This window comes from Pantherophis guttatus, chromosome 1, assembly GCF_059756535.1.
Source record: "Pantherophis guttatus breed Tessera chromosome 1, ASM5975653v1, whole genome shotgun sequence".
Lineage (NCBI taxonomy): Eukaryota > Metazoa > Chordata > Lepidosauria > Squamata > Colubridae > Pantherophis > Pantherophis guttatus.
In genome coordinates this window covers 320,950,310-320,975,062 of record NC_142063.1, presented here as the reverse complement: position 1 = coordinate 320,975,062, position 24,753 = coordinate 320,950,310, and the positions used below count along the sequence as shown (strand labels likewise).

At 39.6% G+C, this 24,753-nt stretch overlaps 2 protein-coding genes across 8 annotated transcripts in view; one reads left to right on the top strand and one right to left on the bottom strand.

The window, feature by feature from the left end:
• Positions 1–562: 562 nt before the first annotated feature.
• Positions 563–23,923, bottom strand: FBXO16 (F-box protein 16). 2 transcript variants are annotated; one of them, XM_034421248.3, is made up of 11 exons: positions 23,570–23,923; positions 22,187–22,281; positions 15,270–15,367; positions 14,285–14,320; positions 12,777–12,983; positions 11,302–11,466; positions 10,316–10,548; positions 8,724–8,829; positions 6,192–6,236; positions 2,765–2,990; positions 563–2,119 (listed from the first exon to the last, which is right to left on the bottom strand). In XM_034421248.3, the coding sequence occupies exons 3-11, from the start codon at positions 15,363–15,365 to the stop codon at positions 2,010–2,012; spliced, it is 1,224 nt and encodes a 407-aa protein (XP_034277139.2). In that variant the 5' UTR covers positions 15,366–15,367; positions 22,187–22,281; positions 23,570–23,923; the 3' UTR covers positions 563–2,009. The 2 variants fall into 2 exon arrangements, with proteins under 2 accessions (XP_034277139.2, XP_034277140.2); XM_034421249.3 differs by lacking the exon at positions 6,192–6,236.
• FZD3 (frizzled class receptor 3) overlaps positions 23,824–24,753 on the top strand; it is a 40,243-nt gene continuing 39,313 nt past the window's right edge. For 2 of the 6 annotated variants that reach the window (XM_087883335.1, XM_087883336.1), the window contains exon 1: positions 23,824–24,099. The gene's annotated coding sequence lies outside the window, so the exon portion shown is untranslated. The remainder of the gene's footprint in view (positions 24,100–24,753) is intronic. The other 4 variants (XM_034421244.2, XM_087883334.1, XM_034421247.2 and 1 more) reach the window with 4 other exon arrangements.

Sequence of the window (24,753 nt, the reverse complement as noted above, 5' to 3'; positions counted from 1 at the left end):
GAAGAGCAGGCTGCTTATAAAAATTGCAGCCACCTATGTGGCCTCCCCCACTCCCATATGAGTCCCCCTCCCCCCCTCCCCCCCCCAGCATCAGAATAGAAGAGTTGCCAATAAAGCTACAACTTTGAAACAGATGGGAGAAGAAAATGGAGGAGATATGTGTTTTGGAAGTTCTGCAACCACAGAAAACAGAGAACAGTGCCAAATAAAAGGTGTTTTGCTTTCAAAAGGAGTGGATGGTCCAGAGGAAAAAGTAGTATAGAGGCACCACAAAGCACAATGTGGAAAAGTGTTAGCCATTAACAGGGAAAGAAAAAGTAGAAGAAATCCCAGAGAGGAATTAAGGCAGAAAGTAATGCAAGAAAAAAGCATTGCTAGTAGTAATATAATAATGGTAATTGAATAGCAATATAATAGAATATAGTGGTGGTTGTAATAATAGTATTTAACTTAATAATATAACAACAATAGCAATATAATATAGGATTGAGTCAAAAAGCAAGCACTCGGTATTAGGCCTTTCTCAATTTGGACATTTAGGAAAGAAAGACCCTTGCTTCCATTTGTTGCGAAAGGTATACTTTTACTACAGCCAAGTGATTACAGTATAGGAAAAGCCAGATCTGAAAATTCTCATGCAAAGCCACTATTTTTTCCTTTTCCTGGGCCTTCTCCCTTGGTCATCTTGCTATTGTCTAATGAACTTCAAATTAGTTGTTGTGGTAACAATTCTACGTTTGGCGCCTCTTTGGTGGGTGTTTGCTTTCCGTTACCATGTTGGTGTCCTTGGATCATTCAACCGCTGTCTCTGGTTGGCATTTCTGGTTCCTGCCACATGCAGGCTGCCATCAAAGCGAAGCAGGGCTGAGGTGGTGTGGTGGCAGATCCGACACTCGCATTATAGATGTGTAAATTTCACATTTCACTTTTATATCTTGTTTTATTTTGAAAAATCTCCCAACCCTTCTAGGGAACTATAAAAAAATTACTCATCCAGGGCTTTTGTGGCTCTTTTGAGTCTGGGTCAATCTATTTGGGTATAATTTAAAAACGAAACAAAACGTGACAAGCTAATGCCTTTTTCTCATTCTATATTGCAGGGTTTTTTTAAAAAAAAAATCAAATCATGTTTCTATAGCTTGGTTATTGAACAGGTGCTGGTAGCTATTGCACACTGGGTTACATTAAAATGTCAGCATCATAACCATCATTGATGAATTGGTACATTATATTCCTGGTCTTATATTTGACCTTTCTCATTTTATATCCAAGTTAATTTGCATGTTCCAGTGGACTGTGAACATTGTCACATTACAGAATGTTTTTTTTTCAAACAGCACCAGCAAAGCAAGATTGACCTCCTTCCAAAGAGTTTTCAAACTCCGTGCTAATAATGGCAGTCTTGAAGAGGTGACAATTATTTATTTAATATACAGCCTGCCTTTTTGCTCATATATATTAAATACTTACTCATTTTATTCATGATAAGACAGAAAGAAAAGAAGATAGAAAAATGGATGTGAAAACTACATTTGGCACAGATCATGATAGTTATTTAGCTATTATTATTTATTATGATATACACCAATTTTAAATATTCCCCCATTTTTCAACTTTTTAAAATTCTGCATTGAGATGCATTGTTCTCGTTTCTAAATACCTTCAGCTGCAATTGTTTACTCAGTTATCTGTAAATTTCACCGAGTACATAAATAAACCTATGCAGAATTGAGCTGTTGTAATCCCTATAACATTCATCCTCACAACATTCCTATGAAAAACTGGTACATTAAGACAATTTCCAATCCACAGTTTAGTAACTGAGGCTGGGAAACCATCCAAGGCCACATGGCAAGTTCCTGGCTCTACAAATTTTTAAAACCAAGATATCCACTAATTGATGATAAATCTGTCATCTACTTGATTCTTAAACCTTGTCCAAACACCAACTTTGAGAAAGAGGCATTTCACTTAACAATAATTGAATAAGCACTTTTTCTTTTGGGAGATTAAGTCAGTAATGATGCTGAGGTTCTCTTTTCTTCAGCTTCTTGCTCTGCATCAGATACATAGCTGGATGATGGAACTTCCCAGGGTTGACTTTCAAACAGTGGTGATGCTGGAAGGGGGTGGAAGATTAAATAATTAATCTTAGCATTAAGAAAATTCCTACCTTTATCCTATACATTGCATTTAAGAACATACTATTAGATCAGAGACCTATCTAGTCAAGCATGCTGTTTCCTGCAAGAATCAATCAATTTAGGATGCCATCAAGTGGAATGCAAACCTAAGCAAATTCTCTTCTGTCATCTACAGCAGCGGTCTCCAACCTTTCTGGCTTTGTGGACCGTTGGGAGGGGAGAAAGGAGGGCTCTGTGCAAGCAGCAGGCGGGCACACGCAGCTCCATTTGTACAAGCAGTGACCACACATGCAAAAGCTGCTCGCACAAATGGAGCTGTGTGCGCCTGTTCACCTGCCCACTGAGTGTATAAGTGGAACTGTGTGTGTGCGCACCCTCGCCCATCACTTCCACAGCCCGCTTCTGAATGGGCCACGGCCCAGGAGAGGGCCGCAGCATGAGGATTGGGGACCTCTGGTCTACAGCATTCAGATTTAGGAGAGATCCAAATGGGCTCTCCGTAAAGTTCAAATCAAGGCACAAACATTAGAGGAGACAGCACCTCTTATTTTTTCTTCATCCCTCTCTCATTTTCAACCACCCACCCCATATTTATTTTAAATGAACAACAGTTTACTGACTTGGTGAGCTTCTGTTAGTTCGGGTAAAGGCTTTCTTTCCTTTCTCACTCAGTTTTGGGATGGGCCCTCGAGCAGGCGCAGGACGTATTTCAGCATTCCACTGAGCACTCTGAGCAAACATTTTAGCTGTTGATTTAGTCAGAGGGTAGCTGTTTGGCTGATGCTGAGCCCAGCTTGGGCGAACTGTCACTTCTGCCTCTGAGTCAAGTTCTGCTGAGAGGGACATCTAAGAAACAAAGCATATAAACGTGAAATTTGGAACAGAGCAAGTGATGACATTTTTGGTAAACATGAAAATGAAGCTTTTATTTCCATGGTTTTAGTGATAAAATTGAAAAAGATAGATGAACTCCAAGAGGTACCTTGTATTGAGCCTAGATTTGGCTGTTAATTGTCAAGTATTTTCTGCTAAGGGATGTGGATGAGTGTACGCCATAGTAAATAATGCTAACTGCTAAAATGCTCTTGGGGGTAGTAAACTCTGGAGCATGAAGAGCCATAATTATACCAAAATGTTCTCCAAAAATTTAATATGGAATCCTGAAAATTTCAGTTTTTATGTAATCCTGGGCCTCATTGTACGTGAGAACATAGTCATCCATTCCTAAACACAGTGATAGCAAAACCATGAAATGCATGTTGTAATGTCACAGTGCAAGCTCTATCTTTTTGTTCTTGTAAGTTACATACAATGTGCAGGATGTCAGCGTTCCAGCGCTGACATATGAAAAGGAGAGGAGAAGCTTGAACTTTTGCCTACTTAATTCCTTTGAAGATTCTGTTTCCTCGGAGATGGGAGGAGGGGGGGACATTCCTGTGATCTGATGGAGATGGGATGAGGAGAGTGGCTTGGAAGAGAGTCAATGAGATGCAGAGAATTGGGGATCGGAAAGGGAGGGATTGGGGGGCAAAAGGTCAGTGCTGACCGTGAAAGAGCCAGGGACAGATCACTATGCTCAATAAAGAGAAAATTTCCTCAAAGATCGGCAGTTTGGAAATTCATTTATTTTGAGATAGCATCGAAACCTGACACAGAATTTGTGTTGTGATGTTCATTTCATCATTTGCTTCCCCTTGACCCTACAGATACCCTTGGTGAACTGGAAGACTCTTAAAGGTGTGTTAAGTTTAAAAGGAGTTAAAAATTAGGAAGTAAAGCTAGCAGTAGAAAGGTATAGTTTCAGCTGCATTACCCAGAATCTTCCTATGTCCAACCTGCTGGATCTCCACAATTCCTCAAGCCCTTACAGTACCCACCTTTCCCCTCCTAATACGCTATAATCAATTAGGCCATGGGTTTGCCCCACAGTTAATAGGAAGAAGGGAGGATAGACAAAAAGACAAGAGAAAGAAACAATGAGAGGAAACAGTTATCTCCGTTGCCTTTATATGTATTTCTAGATGTTTGTATATACCTGTATTTTTGAATGTTTTTACTCTTTATTGTTTTGTAATTTTAGAATTGTAAGCTGCCCAGAATCATGTGGTTGAGTTGGGTGGTTATAGAAATGGAATGGAATGGAATTAATGAGGCTCTTATTGTGAGGTCTAATGAAGCAATAAAGAATCTTTTACTAAATAGTCTTACAAATAAATTACAAATATTTGGGAAAAAAATGGGCGGGGATTTCTCCCTGTAAGATAAAAGCAGTATGATCACAACATGATAGGTAGAATGAAGAATCTTGGAATGGTATTTTATAGAACTTTGGATAAACTCTAAATTCGTGTAAGAGAGACTACATTTTTTTACTTTTGGCTTTACTGATATAAATCCAGTTTATTCTAATCAGTTTAAGATCAGAATTTCAATAGGTTATAGCACCTATACCAGATATATTGGTATAGGCTAGAAAGCTAAGTGGACTTGGAACTGGTTATCACTTGAAAGGCAGACCATCGAAGAACACTAGGTCTAAAAATTATTAGAGGAAATTTTTAAAAACAAACCTGGAAAATAGTAGTAAGCCAATTTAATTTTCAACTTTACATTTCCAATTTAATTGGAAATTAATAGGTTTTGCATTTTCAGAATAGGCAGCCATAATTCTTTATGTCCACAGGTCTCTGGCTATGACTGTATTTTGGCTTTGGGTTCAAATTTCCCCTAATTGTTCATTTATTTTTTATCTCTTACTTCTGTAACAGTAATGATGATAAACAAGTGTTACAAATAATAACATCTTCAGAAATTCAGCAATCTCCTTTCTTTGAACCAAAAAACAATTTGGAACAAAAATAATCCTTAAGCTATTAAAGCACACTTCTGACTTTACAACATTAACTTTTGCATGTTAAAACAAATTAAAGTTTTGGAAGTCTCTAATTTAACCTAAATGTCCTGGTGTACCTTTGGGTTCTTTTCAAATCCTTGCACTTCACTCTTCCTACCAGGAGCAGACAAACAGATCACTGAAACTCTGTCTTAATTTATTGTGCTGTCTGAATTGGGATCCTTGGCTTGTTTCCTCCCCATATTAAGAAACAAAACTCAAGCTGTGGCTCATAGCACTAGGGCCTTAATTCAGATGTCATAAAAAGATCATGAAATAAATGTCCATGTTCTGTTCATCTGTCCCTCTTGGCCAGAAAAGCATGTGATCCAAATGTTCACTCATCTGTCCCATTCATGCTATGACAGAATTGTTTCACATATGGTTGGTTTGGGCTCCTGCAGTGCTACTGGCTCCAACAAGCAGGGAGATTAGACTGAAAATGCCATTAAATCCAAACTTTGGATATTTGTAGGTTATAAAATGCTGCATTTATCTATGCAGCCTGCATGTCACCCATCACAATGAAAATGTGACAGTCACTGATTCTTTGCGAGAATCCTACTTTGAGACATCCGCAGGAAGCCATTCATCTTTATATGACAGGACATTCTGTCATGGCCTGTGATTTCAGACCTGAAATTTGAAGTGATACTTTGCGGATACTATTTATTAACCCCAATGATAGCTAGTGCTTAGTAATGCAAAACAAAGAAGCACATTAATCAACAAGACTTACGATTTCCAATCAGAAGGAGACATACTTTAGGATTGCAGCCTTAATTTATTTATCTAATATCTTCTCTAGCACTTATTATAAAGATATTGTGACAGATAAAGCTTGCCTGGCAACAGTGTTTAAGCCTGGAAAGGCTAATAGCAGCATTTTCCATTTCCGTAGCATTTGGTTGAAAAAGCTAGAGTTAGAGACAATTTGTGAATGACAGAGATTAATTTGCAATATGATTGGCAGGTAGCAATGGAAAGAGCAGCAGATGGGCATGCTAGAGCTTAAAATGTCAAAGATACTGATGCTGCATGACAGGATAGGATGGTTGGCAGAATGGGAATCTGCTCCTGCCTTTCTGCCCCCAGAAACAGAGGAAGGACAGAATGAGCAATGGAAAGCAAATGCTCCAATGGGCTTCATATACCTGATTCCCACAATCTGGTGTTCTTGATAATTCACTGTTAGGTTGCTAAAGGAGGAGGAAGTAGAAGTAGAATACGTTAATTCACAAAGCCTTGGTAAGGCTCCTCAGAGCAAAGAAAATAATAAGACACTTGAAGGTGTTTTGTATTGTTTTATAAAGTTAATCTTGGGCTTCAGCTAGCACATATTGGGGATTTCATTCCAGCATTAAACCAAAAATCATTACTGAATTACTTAATAAATAATTAACTACAGAACTCGCTCTTCAAATATGTACAAATGACAAATGGCTCAACAAAAACAGGAACCAAAAATTTAAATATATCTACACTGGAATTATTCCATAGTTGACAACTTGGAACCATGTAGGTGTCTGTGTTTTCAGCTTTAAGTTATAAGAAGCTAATAATGATAACAATAGTAGTAGAAGTAATGATGAAAAGTCAGGAAAGGTGAAGACCTATTTTGAAAATACTTTTCCAAGAAATTCAAGATTAAATCTTTAATAGAACAAAGATGAACTTTTTGTCTCACCTTAGAACAATTAGAAATATCTCATTTGTTCCAGTGTCTTCAAATATATTACATAATTCAAAACAATTACTAAATCAAGATGGAACATTCAGAAACCTGATCAAAAATTAACAACACAAAATTCAGAAGCCCTATTGGACTTATTTAGAAGGTATTACTGGAATGTGATTCTGACACTGAACAAGTCAAAAACTGAATGATTAAATAGGTGCAGTACCTAACAGAAAGGGTAATAGTGTAATGCCCAGAGGTACCCCACAGACTAAGAGGCTTGGCCTCAAGCTCTCCTCTCTTGTCAACACTCACTGGACCCAAACATAGAAAAAGCAGGACACTATCTCAGCACTATTCTCCCACTGCAGGCAGACCAGAACAACACTATGGCTGATGGCACTGAAAGAGATCAGTAAGAATCTTGGTCCCAGTTCCTCTAGACGTCATTAACAAACACAACTATTGCTATCCTTCTACTACACCTGGGTCTGAAATCTGACTGAAAGGTGTCCAGATAATTAGTTCACTCCAGGACCCTCTGTAGTCACAATCCATCACTTTCTTAACAAACTTCTCTAAAACGGAAAAGTTAGAGACTGAATAAAAATTCTGTGAAGCCCTTTTGAGGAAGTTTTTTTTTTAATTTTGATTTATATGCCGCCCTTCTCCGGAGACTCAGGGCGGCTTACAATGCGTTAAGCAATAGCCTTCAAAATTTTGTATATTTATACAAAGTCAGCTTATTGCCCCCACAAACTGGGTCCTCATTTAACCTACCTTAGAAAGGATGGAAGGCTGAGTCAACCTTGAGCCTGGTAAGATTCGAACCTGCAGTAATTGCAGGCAGCTGTGTTAATAACAGGGTGCTTTAGACCACTGTACTACCAAGGCCCTTACCAAGTGGTGCATCACTGTCCTCTTCAAGACTGCAGTGACAGGATCTCCTCAGTGAATCCATGACTACAGCATGGACCCAATCATCTATCACCTGCCAGACAGTGTACACCAACAAAGAGAGACAGAGACTTTAAAAAAAAAAAGAGGTAGCTAGGTTAGCATCTAAGGACACTGTCTACCTCCTCAGGATCTATAAATTCAAACGTGTCTCAGACCTTGCTTCTGTCATCTCAAAAGGATTGTCCAGTCAGAATCCAGCTCTGAGTCATCCTTCCATTCCCCACCAGTCAGCCAGAACTAAAGAAGCTTCTTGGATGAGAAGCAAAACGTTTTCAAGGGAAAAAAACCAAGAAAGTCCCATTGTCTTTTGAAAAACAGCTTTGAGACAATGACCTGGATTATTGAAAATCTCCATAGATATCAATCTCTTAGGGATTTAGTACAGGAGTGTCAAACTGGCGGCCCGCAGGCCGGATGCATCACGTGCAGACCACACCCACCCCGGCTCCGTAAAGGCAAAAAACATCGTGCTACGTCACTCTACGTCACGTGATGCGATCGAGTTTGACACTTGTGATTTAGTTCAAGGAATTTGAACATAGGTTGGAATCAGATTCTCTTGAATACTTTCCAAATAAAATGAAATATGATAATCTGTCTATTAGGAGATTAGTTTTCTTTTGTCAGCGCACTGCTGTTCCCATACTGGCAAAATATCATTAATGAAGGGGGGGAAATCACAACTTAATTACACTGTCCAGTAGAACATGTAACTATATTCATGGCTTTACTCTGCACAGTGATATTCTCCTTACTGCCTATGTCTTTAAAAGCTGATCCCGAGGATACCTCCTGTGAGCCCTACTCTGCAAAAAATATTCTGTCCGAAAAGGGCCTGACTTGCCAGCAGTGATAACAATTTATATGCAAAGATTAAATAGAAGCTTTGAGGTCTGATGGTTAAATTGTAGGCTGCTATACTCAAACAGCAATGAAATGCAGTGGGGCACAAATAAAGGGGCATTGGGAAAGCTGCCAATAGCCGAGGGTTGGACTCCTCACTGAGTCTGTTGCTTGGCTTACACAGTCAACCAATCACAATACTTGCCAGAGACTTTGCTTTTCTGAGTTTGTACGTTCCACTGCCTGGTTTCCTCTTTTTCTGAAAGGCTGACTGACTGAGGTCTGGGGTGAGACCTCCTCCTCTTCTTCTACTGCAAGAGTGGAGAAAATGGATATATTAAACAAAGCTACAATGGCTTCTTAAAACAGACAAGATGGGGGAGTTGTATTTGTGGATCAAATTATATCCTGACCTGCAATGAGACTAGTTAGGACAAAAGCACTAGCTCTGAAATAAGCCTGATCTCAGTGAAATTGAGAAAACATGGACACAGCTGAATTGCATGAGGGCTTAAGAGCAGATACGCAGATGGTTCAGGATTCTGTAGTTTCTAGAATTTAAAAAATCAATTTGTAATCCATAACTTGGAGTTGGCTTGTTTTGAAAGTGTTATTACCTGTTGGCTGCAAAATGATTTCTTATTTTCTTAATCTTCTTCTTCTTAATTTAATTTTTATATCACCCTCCTCCCAAAGGGACTCAGGGCGGAGTACAGCCAGCATAAAACCCAGAAATATAAAATTTAAAAAACAGTCTAAAAATATTAAATAGTTTGGCCCGTAATTAAAATAAACAACCCAATTTAAATAATTTAAGAAGAATAAAATTTAAAAAATTAGGCCAGCCTGGCTTGTTGGAATAAGAGCGTCTTGAGGGCCCGGCGGAAGGTGCGCAAGTCGGGAATCCTCCGCATCTCGGGGGGCAATTCGTTCCAGAGGGCAGGAGCCCCCCCAGAGAAGGCTCTCCCCCTGGGGATCGCCAGCCGACATTGCTTGGCCAACGGCACCCAGAGGAGCCCCTCTCTGTGGGAGCGAGTTGGCCGGTGGGAGGCTATTGGTAGCAGCATACGGTCTTGTAAATACCCGGGTCCTAAGCCATGCAGCGCTCTAAACGTGGTAACCGATACCTTGAATCGCACCCGAAGGACCACCAGAAGCCAGTGCAGCTCGCGCAGGAGCGGTGTTACATGGAAGCGCCATGATGCTCCCATAACCACCTGCGCAGCCACATTCTGGACCAGTTGGAGCCTCTGGGTGCTCTTCAGGGGGAGCCCCATGTAGCCCCATTTTGCTCATTTTGATCTGAAAATATCAAACAATTAAAATATCAGAAAATCTTGATGAGATCTTTGGGGTATTCAAGGCCTTGCTGCATCATAGATTCTTAGCAATGCTCAGTGTCAGAGACATGAAGACAGATCTAGCATAACGAAATTATACTCAGTGCTTGGAGCTGCTCTATGCATATCTAAAGATGACAACACAAGTCTTCTATGACTCTCTCAGTATTCTGGTGGAGCCCAGGTTTAGCCAAAACATCTGACCATCACAAGAACCCCTGCTCATATTTTACTGGCTGAAATTAGAGTCCAACTAGGTAGGATGTGACAATAATCTTGAAAGGAGATACATGAGGAAATAGTGACTAAAAGGTTTGGCTTTTGAGGATAAATAGGAGAATCCTTTGACCAGCTCCTGCTGATGCAGATGGCAATGTAACATGAAACATAACACTGGTTTTGTTGCCAGAGAAAGACTGACATAGATGAAAATTACTGAAGAAGAAAGGTGTCTTACGCCTGCCTTGCCTGCTCAATGGGATCAAAGTTATCCAAATAGTTGTAACGAATGATATCTGTTGGATGCTTATCTGATGAACGCCAAGGTGGGAGATCTCTCTTTCCTTTGTTTATCTTTCTTCTTAACAGAGATGCAGATTCGAGGACTGACAACAAAGACTGCTTTATTTCTGGGACATCTTTTGTTATTGGCTGAACATCAACCACCACAAAATCATTTTTTGGTGGGGTCTAAAGAAAGCAAAACATAAGCAAAGTAACCCTAAAGCTGTTATAGATATTCTATACTATACTGAGTCTCTCCTCTAATGTCCCCCATAGTATCTCTATTTATTGCTTGAAAAGAGTAGTGCACTGGTAGTAATGCACTGGTTCACCATAACTCACAGTCTCTCTGAATCTGTTACAGATACTGAAGGCACAAAATAACTGAGCAAAATGGCTGTTTATTAATCAATGAACAATCCAAGATTATCCCTCCTTAACTAGAGATGAAAACAAAGCCTTTTCCCATATATTTTCTTGTCAGGTACCAATATTTCTGATTACGTAATTTTTCTTTAGAGATCATGCCCAGCCATGACAAATATATTCATGTGAAATTGTCTTCAGGCTTTAAAGCCAAACAAGTCTATGACCATCATTATACTTTGCAGGAATAAATTTCATCCATTCTTTACAAATTGAGTATGCCCAGAATCTCTGGCTATTGTATTTAATTGGATAATTTCAAATTATGCACTAGAAATATAACTGAGTTGTATTAAATCTGCTCCAGCTTTTTCAACATCGTCTGAGAATTTCAGAATAACATCTAGTACAATCTTATAAAACTGTTCTGCTTCAATATGGAATTATAAGCCTGAATGTTTCCTATGTTTACTAAAACAAACTTGCATATGGAAATTTCAAACATCCAATATATAATATAAACATACAGATTTATTACCCAAAATACTCATCTTCCAAAGGCTCCACAAATACCTTAGGTCTGGACTCTCGAAATTCTTCTATCTTCTTAATATAGTGTTTCTTCCAGATTCCTTGCTCAAATGGAGTTGGAGAGAAATTGATATACCATCCAAAACGCAGACATTTTGGCATCCAGAGTTGATCAAGCTGGGTTAAATAGTTCCAGTGCCAATTTACCTGAAAGTGCCAAAAACACCTTTACTGTGCTTCAAAGGACTATAGCATAGCAAAAACCCATGAGATATGGGGCATATCCTCCAAATACAAAACACATTTTGATAATTTTAAAATACAAAGCTGTTTTAACTCAAATTGGTAATTCCAAGGAAGTATTCATTTGAATATATACTCTTTGATACAACCTAGACTCTAGACTTTTGAAGTATATGTCAGTGCTGCATTTCATAATTGTATATCTTCTAATTTGCAGTATGTGGTTAGATGTATTTCCTGCAATTATTTTGGTCAATGCTGCTTTAAGAAGAATGTTATAGAATATCTGCATCAATAAGTAAGAAGGATTATTATGTTATTAAGTTGCTTTGATTTACATACAAAGCTGTCCAGCACTGCAGTAAATCATTGGTCTGGCTGAACAAATACTGCATGTTTTCACAAGCAATGATTTCCAGAGTTTTTCCCAGCCTTGATCACTCAATCTCTTTTAAAAGAGAGCTTGAAATCTTCTGTACATAAAACAGGTGTTTTATAAAGGAGTTAAGAGTCCTCCTAGTCACCAATAAAGGCTACTTTACAACCCAATCTGATTCGCTTTACATATATTAAACTAAAATTGGCATGATCCCAAGCTAGTACAATTAGCAGTCATTCTGGTTAGCCATTACTAGAATTGTATCCATTCAAAGGACTTTAGGATAGGGAAGACTATAATTCTAGCCCATTATTATTTATTCTGACATAAAATGGGGCTCCAAGGTCACAACTGAAACATATATTTTGAGAATCTTTTAACTGGACTTGCCAGAAACTAGAACCACAAAGTTTAGAATCTAAATTAGGTATGCTGATGAGCCTGAACAATGAGTTGGAAATTCATCGATGCCACTGTGACTCTAAACTGATCTTGCAATTATGTTCAAGTGTTGTAAAATTGCTAGCTGGAAAAGACTCAGATAATTAATCTACTTCCCATGTCCCCATCAAGGCATATAGGAGTTGACCAGTCTTACTGTGAAAAGCTATGCAAATGAAATTCATTAGCACTTCCTTACTCAGCTCATTCTGTTATCAAGGAGCTTTTCCAGTAGGAAATATTTCCTAAACTATAATCAATACGTATTAAGTAGGACATTTCTTTGTGCCTTTTATGAAGCAGCATAGGTAACTATTGTTTTGCCTCAATTCCTTTGAAAATGTGAAATCTGTTAACATAGTCCCCTTAGCTTTCCCTTCTCTAGGCTAAACCTACCCAGTGAGTTCAGCTTTGTATCTCTCCGCTGCATCCTTTCCAACATGCTGAGTTTTACCTGGGCACATCGGTAGAGACTTTGAGGATCCAGGAAAGAAAAGATGTACAAAGTTAACACTCGGGGAAGCTGGGTGGTGAAATCCAGTGCTTCAATTGGCACTCGATCCTGGAGCAGTTTGAAACAGAATTTCAGCTGTGAAAGGGAGCAGTGCTCCAAGAAGTCTGTCAGGACTCTTCGCCTTTGATTGTCTGTCCACTTGTCAAACTGTGGGGAAAAAACAGAGTTGTGATTTTCATGACCTCTGGAGGAGCCATTTACAATTGACTTTTCCTCATTATAGTTTACAAGCAATAAATTCCAAAGCCAATTATGAACTTAAGCTCATTCCAAAAGTGAAAGATCTCTGCACCTTTCCTTGTTGCAAAGGACACGAATGTCTGCCAAGAATTCATTCAGGCCACATTCTGCCTCTAGAAGGATAATCTAGGTATTTGTGGACAGTTCATAAGCATAATTTTAAAAAGGACGCATTTTGCTTTGTCTTCAATATGGGACACCATTCACTGTACTTTTTATTAAAATCAGCAACACAGAATCTTAAGAGTTGAAAGGAACTGTCAAGCTCCTAAAGTATTTCCCACAAATAATTGTCCAGCCTCTGCTAGAACACATCCAACTCAAGAAAGCCCACCATTTCCCTCCATAATTGGTTCCACTTTCAAACAGATCTTAGTATTAAAATATCTTAACATTCAATCAGAATATGCCTTCCTATAACAAGAGCATTATTCTGCATTCTGTCTTTTGACGGAGAACAGGCTATCTTGTATAAGACACTCCTTCAGGTACTGCTATGACTATGATAACTTTCCTCAATTGCTTTGATTGCAATACATTTTATGTACGGTATGTTATTGTAAGCTGCTAAAGTAATGTATGGAAGCTATATAAAAGGAAGGAAGGAAGGAAGGAAGGAAGGAAGGAAGGAAGGAAGGAAGGAAGGAAGGAAGGAAGGAAGGAAGGAAGGAAGGATACTGAGAGATACTAAAGTTTTCTACTGGATCACTGGCCACCTAGTTCAAACTTTATTCCTAAGAGAAAAAAGTCAGGTGCAACTGAGAATTTCATAAAAGTGGCATAATATACACTGTTATATACTGAATACACACTGGGAAACATATATTTTTGAAGACCTAGAATACATTGTTTATGTATAGTATAAGGAATAAATAACCTCTAAATCAGCCTTCCCAAATGAATGTCCTTCAAACAATTCCTGTATTTCCTCGATTACAGGAATTGTCTGAAGGACATTCTTTTGGGAAGGCTGATTATAGAACTATGGAAGTAAAAATCTTTTACACTGTGAATGTACCATTTCGGAAATACTCTTATATAAATGTTATGCTCTTTTTAAAACAATTCATACACTATATTCTATGGTAAAAAATGCTGATTGTAAGGGTTTTGGAGTACGCTTACATTTCCCAGCATCGTCTAGTTATTGTACAATAAATATTGAAGCCTGTGAGTTTGACAGAGCAATTGAAATAAAAGATGATTACCCATTTCCCCAACAAGTTTCTTCTTTCTTCAAATACCTGTAAAGAAATAAAACTAATTTTAAAATTACTTTTTCTAAGATTCAATAAGAAATGATTCATTACATTATTAGAAACAATTAAGTAAATGAAGCTGTCAGGGGAACATGATAAAAGAGACAATTCTAATTTAAGAAATGATCAGAATCCTATCTGCATCAGAAGACCTTGGGCAATACAATTTTCAGTTCAATACAATGATCGAAAAACATCACATGACCACATTATTTACTGATGGGAATCCTGGGACCTCCTGGTTGCTTTTGTAACCCCAAAACACACAGGACGACACAGAAGTCCCAGGTAAGGAGTGCAGGCATGCCACAGAGGGCTGTAGAGCTTGGGGAGAACCAGTCTCGGCCAAAAGTGAATTGAGGGAGGGCTGACATAGGCTATGTGTGGGTGGGAGGTTGCTGTGGTGGGGAAAAGGAGGGATGTCTATGGAGATTCTCAGTCATCCAGGTCTCAAAGGTACTTTTTCAAAAAGCAACTGGGCTTCTTGGATGAGAAGTGAAATGTCTTCAAAGAAAAACAAGGAAGTCCAGTTGCCTCTTGAAAAAGCACCTTTGGGGAAAAATGAGGGAGTGTCTTGCAACTTTTCCTGCTGGTTTCCTCACTGAGTTTGCTTGTGGGAAGCCCACAGTGAAGTTTGAAAATGTGATCATGTGATTACGGCTCTCTGCAATATTGTGAGGTTGCCGGGCAATGACAATTTATAGTCTCAATGTATGTGAAGGATATCAAGTTTAGAAAGACTGAAGTATTGCTATAACGCCAATTACCTGGATTCTATCTAGGACAATTTTCCAAGCAGAATATGGGCTTATTAGAATCACACAAGAATGATCTTGATACTATTGCTGCATAACATGCTGGAGGCCTGCATACATGTTAAGAAAGTGGGCAAGGACACAAATTATTCATAATTTATAAAGTTCCTAAAACTTACCTTAACATTCATGAGCTGATGATTCAGTGGTGTCCAGGTGCTCATCTTTGTTTGCATCTTGGGCCCATTCAGGTTTTTGGGAGGTCCAAATGCCATCTCTTTTTACATAGAAAAGGAGCCAAAATAATTAAAAATGGCAATAACAATATTTGAAGTATTGGGCGAATGTAGATTTCAGTTGGGCATCATAAATTTCATAATGATAAAAGCTGTTCAAAGTGGGAGATGATAGACCCTTATTTGTTGGAGGTGTTTAGTCACAGGCTGATGCTGTAGTATAGAATTCCTTATTCCCACTGGATAAGGAATAAGACTAGGTGATCTCTAAGTTACTTTGTAGCTCAATGATTATAAATGAACATCCCTTAATCTGGTACTCCTTAGATGTTGGCATTATAGTTGCCAGAATTCTAAATTAGCATGTTGGTTGGGAATTCTGGAAGTTGCAATCACAAGTGCAACATATCTAAAAGATGATAAGTTGGGCAAGGTTGAGCCAAAAGATGTGCAACAGTGATCTGTATCTTAATTATATCACAATTCTACTGTTGCAATGAACTTAATGTAGGTCTAATCTGATGTAATGTTCCGTTAGTTTCAAATACATCATGCTATTAACGTTAATGGCTCATGGTGAAAAACCTTCACAGGTTACCAGTTGTTTTCTTTGGCAATTTAAGTAACTGGTATGTTATATGTATATAATTTAGCCTGGATCCAATCCAAAATAACAGGCTCTGTAGTTCCTGATGGTTTACTGCAATGGGTTTCAGCCTATGGACCATAAACCACTAGTGAAAGTAAGGATATTTTAAGTATACTAATCATTATGTGTGACATAAATATTTGTTTAAATGACCCAAATTACCCAAGAAAACCAAAGCTCATATTTGGCACATAACATAAGCTACTGGATAAGACCCTTGGCTCATCTAGTCCAGCAGTCTGTTCTCACAGAAAGCAACAAATTGCACAAAGAAGCCGGCTAGAACCCCAGCAGATTTTTTTTTTTTTTAAATTTGATTTATATGCCGCCCTTCTCCGAAGACTCAGGGCGGCTTACAATGTGCTCAGCAATAGCCTTCATCCTTTTGTATATTTATACAAAGTCAGCTTATTGCCCCCACAAACTGGGTCCTCATTTCACCTACCTTAGAAAGGATGGAAGGCTGAGTCAACCTTGAGCCTTGGCGAGATTCGAACCCAGCAGTAATTGCAGGCAGCTGGTCTTAATAAGCTTAATAACAGGATGCCTTAAACCCCTGTACTACCAAGGCTCTAGATTTGGGGAGGGGGGGGCTTGTCTTCTCCTGGATAAACATATCTCAACTATTTATCCTAAGTTTTTTCTTACAGGACCTTATCATTCTGCTTGTTTTCCTCAGGTCATTCCCACCTACAAATATTTCTGCTACACTACTCTAAAGCACATTTTTCGGAAATGCAAGAAATCAATGATATTTATTACAACATCAAAAACGTAACAGAATTGGATGGCAATTCCTAGAAACATATAAATATCCAGATTGCAAATTGCAATCAAAATTAGTTATAATTGACCTGGAATGCTACAGTTTTTGTAAGATAGCCTTGATATATGCTTGTGTTCTACTCATGAATAGTAAGGTTGTGCAAAATCTTAGAAAGAGGTAAATTGCAGCACATACTTTTTTTCAAATTATGAAAGCAGCCACATTTTTCTCCTGGCTAGTATGGCTGCTTCATAAGCAGTTTGCAGATGCCTCTATGTAAGGCTGTTTTAACAATTCAAAATTGTACTTCTGTGTATTGTGACGTATCTGTTTTGAAGGATTAGCAATTAGGGAATGGAACAAGAAGATATCTGCAGTATTTTTAGCTATGTCGCTTTACAATACCAAAAGACTGGAATCTGAAGTCCCAATAAACCTCACAGAAAGGCAAGGAGCCAAGGTAAGCTGTTCACAGACATAATTTAATTATATTTAAGAAAGATTAATTACTATAATGCTTGTATCATATTAACTAAAGTCATTAGACTGAATTTTTTTTTGCATTGTGCTAATCCCGGTTTAACTCAGCAGAAATGCTAAACTGGGGCTTCCAAGACACACAGGCTTTACAAGTAAGAGTCTGTATTTTAAATGGTTGAATAAATCAGGTGTATTTAATTTAAGGCGGTAAAATTCATCAGTTAATATGTAATCATGGGATTGATTCCATTTTTGTTTTCATACATATTGTTTTTTATTAGACTATGATTTCAAAATAGAGGGAAGAAAAAAATCATAAGAAAAAATATAGGATTATGTTGATGGCCAACCTTTTTGCTGTCGCGTGCCAAAAGCGGGGGGAGAGCGGGGGGGTTCATGCATGTGCGTGCCCACACCCATAATTCAATGCCCACCGGTGCCCCACCCTCCCGCGCATGTGCGCATGCTCCTCCTGAGTTCCCCCTGCTTTTGCCACATGATGGCATAGTGGGCCCATTTTTCACTCTCCCCAGGCTCCAGAGGCTTTCTAGGAGACTGGGGAGGGCAAAAACAGCCTTCCTCAAGCCCCCTGGAGGCCCTCCGGAGGCCGGAAACAGCCCATTTCCCGACTTCCGGTGGGCCCGGAAGGCCCAAAAATCAGCTGGCTGGCGGGCACATGTGTGCTGGAGCTGAGCTAGGGCAACACTCGTATGCCCTCAGATATGGCTCTGTGTGCCACCTGTGGCACCCGTGCCATAGGTTTGCCATCACAGTATGTAAACTAAAACAGGAGAAATGCCCTTGCATGTGAGTAAAGCAATTTTACCTACCCATGGTTCCCCGAAAATAAGATTTGGTTTTATTTTCTTTTGGGCCCCAAAATAAGCACTAGAGTTTATTTTTGGATGTGTTTTATTCTCCCCCCCCCGGTACGGGAGGCCCACTTCTGCTTGCTCACAGAGGCCATGTGGCACGCCAGTGCCGCCACTGTGAGGCAGGAGGGTGGAGAGGCTTCACGTGGCCCAGACCAGCTTACCTCAGGGTCCCTGCAGCCAGGCCACTCACACCCCAACACCTGCCTCGCCTTGTGGCTGTGGCACCAACACACTGCTCCGCCTCCTGCTCCATTGCTACCGCGAGCAAGCAGAAGAAATGGGCCGATAGCCATGTGGGCTCCTGCTGCACATGGCAGCTGCTGCTGCCACGATGAGGCAAGTGTCAGGGCATGGATGGCCTGACTATGGGGGCCCTGAGGTAAGCTGGTGTGGGTGCGTGGGACAGCTCCACTACCCCACCGCCTTTGTGGCCATGGCACCACAAGCAACTAGACGGAATGGGTGGGCAGCCAGCTGTGAAGGCTCTTAAGTAGGGCTTATTTTGGGGGTAGAGCTTATATTAGGCGCAAGTGTAAAAACATGCTAGGGCTTATTTTCAGGATAGGTCTCATTTTCGGGGAAACAGGGGTATATAAATATTGGAACTAACAAAAGAGGGAGGGCAGAATGGCTTCAAGAGAAGGTTTTCTTCAGCAATGACTTCGACCCGTTAATATAATTTTATGTGTAATATACAGGATATTGCCTTCTATTGCAACCTTTTTCAATTTCCTCATTCCTTCCATTAGCGGGTGGCCATAAACTTTAAACAATTAAATCTTTTGTTTTCTCCAAAAAAATCTATTAAGAAAGGAAAAACAGTACTTAAGTATGAACTTTCTAGCTGGGAGAAACTGGAGTTTATTGTAAGCTATATTTTAATGTTAACTGGAGAGCATACATCAGGTGAAATCAAGAAATATTGAAACTTATATAAAACAGAAGAAACAAAAATGTTGCATCAAAGATTTGTAAACTAGTTCTGAATTAGGAAAGTAGAGAAATCAGCCTATTGTAGTATCTTCTAGCAAACATTCTCCCCAAAACAACAATTTTGTGATTTGATTTATAGTTCATACCCTGTTATTTTAGCCTCAGTGTTTGTATTTCACTTCTAATTGATATAGCAGTTTTATCTTTAAATGAGTACAATCTACTTGCAATTATTTCTTTGTACACAGGAAAGGGTTTTGATATACTTGGGATTACTCAATATTTTCAGAAGTACTTTGAAGTTTTGAAACTTGGATAAGTATATGTGTCCCTTAATTATTATTTAACATTCATAGTGAATGATCTTATTTTCTTTACTGTGACTTTCTGAATAAACCCCATAGACTGAGCTCATGCAACATTCTAAGCTGCCTCAAACTAAACATATTAACATGATAAATAAACAAGTCATTCTCAATTCCTATTAAAATTATGTTATTTAGGGCTCCCTTATGCTATTAGGAATATCTATATATGTTCAAGACATTAGTTTAGACAAGGCTGATTTTATAGCCAGATGTTATTTTATGTATTATTCATACTTTTGAAATTTAAGTCTCTAAGTTCTTTAATATATAAATTTAGGGCTTTTATACAAGAAACAGTTTAGATTGAATGCCACTGAGTTCTAACAATATTAATAAAGTAATAAAGGCTTGGAAGGGGTGGTAGTATCTAGAATATGTCCCTAAAGAATTTTCAAATATAGTTAATTCAAATTTATCCCACCTTGTATATACTGTACATAAAGCATGATTTAAACAGACTTTCCTTCTAAATTTGGTCCATATATTTTTTCCTTATGTTCAGTTGTGTTCAATTCTCAGAGACTACCTGCACAATTCCTTGCAGTTTTCTTGACAAGGTTTTTCAGAATTTGTTTGCCATTTCCTCCTTTCTAAGGTTGAAAGCCAGACACTGGCCCAGTGCTGGCTTTTTGCTTAAGGAGGAACTATAACTCCCAGTTTCCCAGTTTCTAGCCTGGTATCTTAACCACTACACCAAAAGTCTCTCGCATAATAAATACAACTGTTAATTCTATATTTTAAGGGATTACTCTACTCTTTCAATCTTCATGTCATTTCATGAAACCTTGTACACTATTCAATGATTTTTTCCTGATCCAGAAATTAAGAATTTAATTACAAAAAAAGTTATGATTTACAGTATAAGGAAATGTGGGGTTTAATCTTTCACATTTCCAGTGGAAGAGTGGAACTTTGCTTCTTTATAAAAATCAGTAACTTTATAGAAAGTTAAAGAAAATTTTCTTTCTGGAAAGAAATAGCTTAAATTCACTTCACTTCTGGGCTTAACTTCAGAATTATTTCATTGTGGAAATCTAAGCAAATGTGAGGACCTTTTTTTAAAGCAGCACTTAATTTTCCCATATATATTGCAGAATATATATGGAAAGAAAGGTACCGATTCCTTCATTAATGAAAAATATATATTGAGAGAGAATCTTGAAACACCTGATCAATTTGTTTTTTTAGCATCAATTAATATAGGGGTGTCAAACTCAAGGCCTGGGGGCCAGATCCAACCCACGGGGTACTTAGATCTGGCCTGCGGGGCCGCCCTGGAAGTAGCAAAGGACCGGCCCACAGTGCATCTGCCAGCGAAAACGGAGCTTGGGAGGGCTGTGTGCGGCCCCAACATGAGTGACACCAAGCTGGCCATGTCTACCCTGGCCACGCCCCCCCCCAACCCCCCAAAGTCGAACACAACCCTGATGCAGCCCTCAATGAAATCGAGCTTGACACCCCTGCATTAATATAACTATTAGGGTTTTTTTTGTACTGCTGATTTTTCTTTAGTGAGATTATTTGAAACCATAAGGTTATGGGGACCCAGATTGTTGGGGGCAATAAGTTGGCTCTGTAAAACACTTAGAGAGGGCTGTAAAGCACTGTGAATTTAAGTGCAAGTGCTATTGCTATTATATTATCTAAGCTTTCAAAACCTAATGTGGGAAAGCTAAAGATGGCTATATCTAATAATCTAATATTAACATGAATATATTTATTTATTTTATTCATTTTATTTTATTAAACTTGTATGCCGCCCTCTCTCCCAAAGGACTCAGGGCGGCTCACAATGATAAAAAACACATAAAATTCAGTATTCAAATATAAAAACCAATACAATCCCCTTTAAAAACCCCTTCAGTCCAATCTGGCCAGGCCAAATAGCCATGTTTTGAGGTCATGGCGGAAAGAGCGAAGGTCAGGGGCCATCCGGAGCTCCAGGAGAGCTGATTCCACAGAGTAGGCGCGCCCACAGCCAGCCGACACTGTCTGGCCGACGGGACCCCAAGGAGGCCCTTCCTGTGGGAGTGCACCGGGCTATGGGGAGCTGTCGCTGGCCACAGATGGTCCACCAGGTACCCTGGGCCTAAGCCATGTAGGGCTTTATAGGTAATTACCAGCATCTTGAATCTCACCCGGAGGGCAACCGGTAGCCAATGCAGGTCCCGCAGGAGGGGTGTAACATGAGACTGTCGGGACACTCCCATCACTACCCGTGCGGCCGCATTCTGCACCAGCTGAAGCCTCCGGGTGGTCTTCAAGGGCAGCCCCATGTAGAGAGCATTGCAGTAGTCGATCCGGGAGGTGACGAGCGCATGAGTGACTGTGCGCAGGTCATCACGGTCCAGGTAGGGGCGCAACTGGCACACCAGACGAATCTGAGCAAATGTCCCCCTGATCACGGTCGTAACATGGTCGTCCAGAGTCAACCGTGAGTCCAGGAGGACACCTATATTGTGCGCCCTTTCTACAGGGGGCAACATCTCACCCCCTATAGCCAACGATGGAATATTCTCCTGGAATATATGAAGCAGAACCCTTCCCTGTCCCTTCAAATCTGCTCCAACAGGTTCCTCAACCCAGCAAAGCAGTCTGAAGCATGTTTGAGAGAAATCCATTCCACTGATAGATGTCACAGACAAATATGCTCTCTCTTATGGAGTATCCAAAGTATTAAACATCTCTTAATATAGACAAAAGTTCTCTCTTTTGAGAGGTTATGACTTTGGCTTTGAAACTGAAGATTGGGTTTGTGCCCAATTCATGCAGTACTACGTGAGGCCTACCTGATGTCAGTTTTCTATTGACAATAAAAGTGGCCTTGAAAGTTGACAACAGAGATGTTCTGGCCCTGGGTTTTCTGACCTCCTATGTCAGGCCTCTGAAAACAAGTAAAAACAAGTTTTAAAAGATCTATTAATTTGGATATATTGTCATTATTTGTTGAAGTTGTTATCTGTATTTGTACTGTGTCCACCCCCGCCCCAGTAGGGATCCCAACAAAGAAAAAAAATGAGGTCTGCATCTCATTGCAATCATATACTCGAAGTCAGCAATGATATGCTAGCATAATTAACAATAGTAAAAATAGCGTTGTTATACAAGCAGTTACACTACTATAGATTAGAAACATAATTCCTCAAATAAAAGGTGCAAAACATTTTCTAGATGACATCTAATACATTTAGATTACTTCCAAATAAAGAAAACGCTCTAAAATATTATTTGTGTTCTTTACTAATTGGAAGATGTAATAAGAGAAAATAATTAAAATTCTATGCTTACAATCTTTTGTTACTTAATGCGTATTGTACTGAATTTAAATTTGAGGAAGAGTTAGATTGTTCTCATATATGAGTTTGTATATATAAAATTCCTCCCCAATTTTGTTTTACACTAAAAAATGGAGGATATACTGTAGTGTACAGACTCTTTTCTCAACGTTAGTGATATATGGATAAGGCTACTATTTAAAATAACCCGATATTGCTAATACTAATAATGAAGATTTATTTTAAATAGTGACTACCCTGACACCTATCTATATAAATATTATAAATGTGTTTCAGAAGTAATTATCCCACTCTCCATTTTCTATTCCGTCTTTTTTTTTTTTTTTTTTTTGAGGAACTCAGAGCAGCAGATTTCAATCCACCTGCCCACTGACACTGTCAAATAAAGATGTAAGACAGAGGCCTTCCAAGATCACAACTCTTGAACCCAAGGTCCTAATCTAATTACTTCTTTGTATTCGATATCTCATATTTCTTTGCAGCATATCCAAAGCAGCTTGCAAAGAAAAAAAAAAGTAATAATATAAATAATTTCTTATACTTATTTTCACAACATAAAAACAGGCATTGTAATAATCACCTTTTAAACCTAGGGTATAATTTCAAGCAAAGCAAAAAAACAAACAAAAAAAAAAAACAACGTAGCAGCATTGAATTAAAAATGGTTATCATATATGTCAAAGTGTGTAGAGGGAACTGTGTATCTGTGGGATCCTTGGTGCTCTGGTAAGTTTGTTTTCTTGCAGACATTTCATTACCAAAGTAGGCAACATGACTTATCCCATAAGGACCCAAGGCTCAACTCTGAGCTAGAAATATTCACTTCTAACAGCACCACAATTTGGATAGATGGCTTGCCACCACACAAGCTCTCACCTGTTCTGTTTGAATCTTTAACGCTTCAGCAACGCCATTAACGATGGCGAAGGCGAGAGGGCCATTAAGGACGTGGTTGTCTTCTTCCACAACTCCCCCACCATTCACACTCCACACAACGGCCTAGTCTCTTGTACAGCACTCCTTCCTCCACCGCCGCCGCCTGCGAGTTGATTCTCTTCGCCATGGAAACCGTTGCCTAGTTGCAGAGGCCCATCCGAAGCGCAGTGTCCTCCTCCTCCCCCCCTTCTTTTGTTCTACCTAGTAACCAAGAGAGAGTGGCGGCGGGGATCGGTATTTCATTGGCTACTTTTTTTTCCCTCTTCTTTCTTCGTCTCTCTCTCTCACTCACTCACTCTCCCCCCCACCCCACCGCATTCAAGACTCGTGAGGGGGCGGGGCAGAGTGTGAGGAGAAAAAGGCGCGGCGGCGGCGGCGGCCGTTGAGGAAGTTGTTCGCCGGCATATTGTACTCGATGGACCTGGAGTGTCGGAGGCACCTGAAGGAGGAGGAAAAGGAGCCGGAGGCAGGTACAGTAAACGGCGGCGGAGAAAAAGGATGAGGGGGTCTTTTATCCTCCTCCTCCTCCTCCTCGTTCCTCAGCCACCTTAAAAAAAGGAGGAGTCCTTAATTTTCTCCCAAAAAGAAGTGTGAACGCTCCGCTTTCTTTTTCTTTTGTGTGGAGACCGGTTTCTCTCGCCCCATAGTAGCTGTCCGCCCACCCCCTCCTCCCCCCCTCAGCCAGGCCGTTTGTGTTGGACTACAGCGCCTAACATCCTCAGTCTCGGCAACCAAGGGCGGCTTGCCTTCTCTTGCTCGCTCCTTTAGGACAATAAAAAACGTGATCTCAGCCTCTCCTTGCGCGACCGAGGAGGTTGGAGTTAAAAGGGCTGCAGGTATCTCTCTCTCTTTCTTTCTCTGCCGCGCTCCCGTTTTCTTGGCCCCTTCTCTGTCTCTCCCGTATTCTCCCATATCTTCGGGTCAAAGTGGGCTTGGCACTTGGAAGACGAGACAAATGGAGTACATTACATACCTGATTATGCTATATCTTTGTAGATGGGGAAAGAAAGGGGGTGGATTAATGGAGGAGGCTTTCCCTCTTTGTTTTTCCCCAGTCATTTTTCGTGTGTCCCCCACGCTCCCAGTAGAGCATATGAGGGTGCAGTTACCTACATCGTGAAATA

What these genes read in the sequence shown, in the direction of transcription:
- FBXO16 (XM_034421248.3), bottom strand. Translation starts at nt 15,365, where the DNA reads ATGGCATTTGGACCTCCCAAAAACCTGAATGGGCCCAAGATGCAAACA. An exon ending in GAAACTTGTTGGGGAAATGG is followed by an intron (nt 12,984 to 14,284) that starts GTAATCATCTTT and finishes TTTTCCCCACAG; the next exon opens with TTTGACAAGTGGACAGACAA. An exon ending in GTCTCTACCGATGTGCCCAG is followed by an intron (nt 11,467 to 12,776) that starts GTAAAACTCAGC and finishes TGGCACTTTCAG; the next exon opens with GTAAATTGGCACTGGAACTA.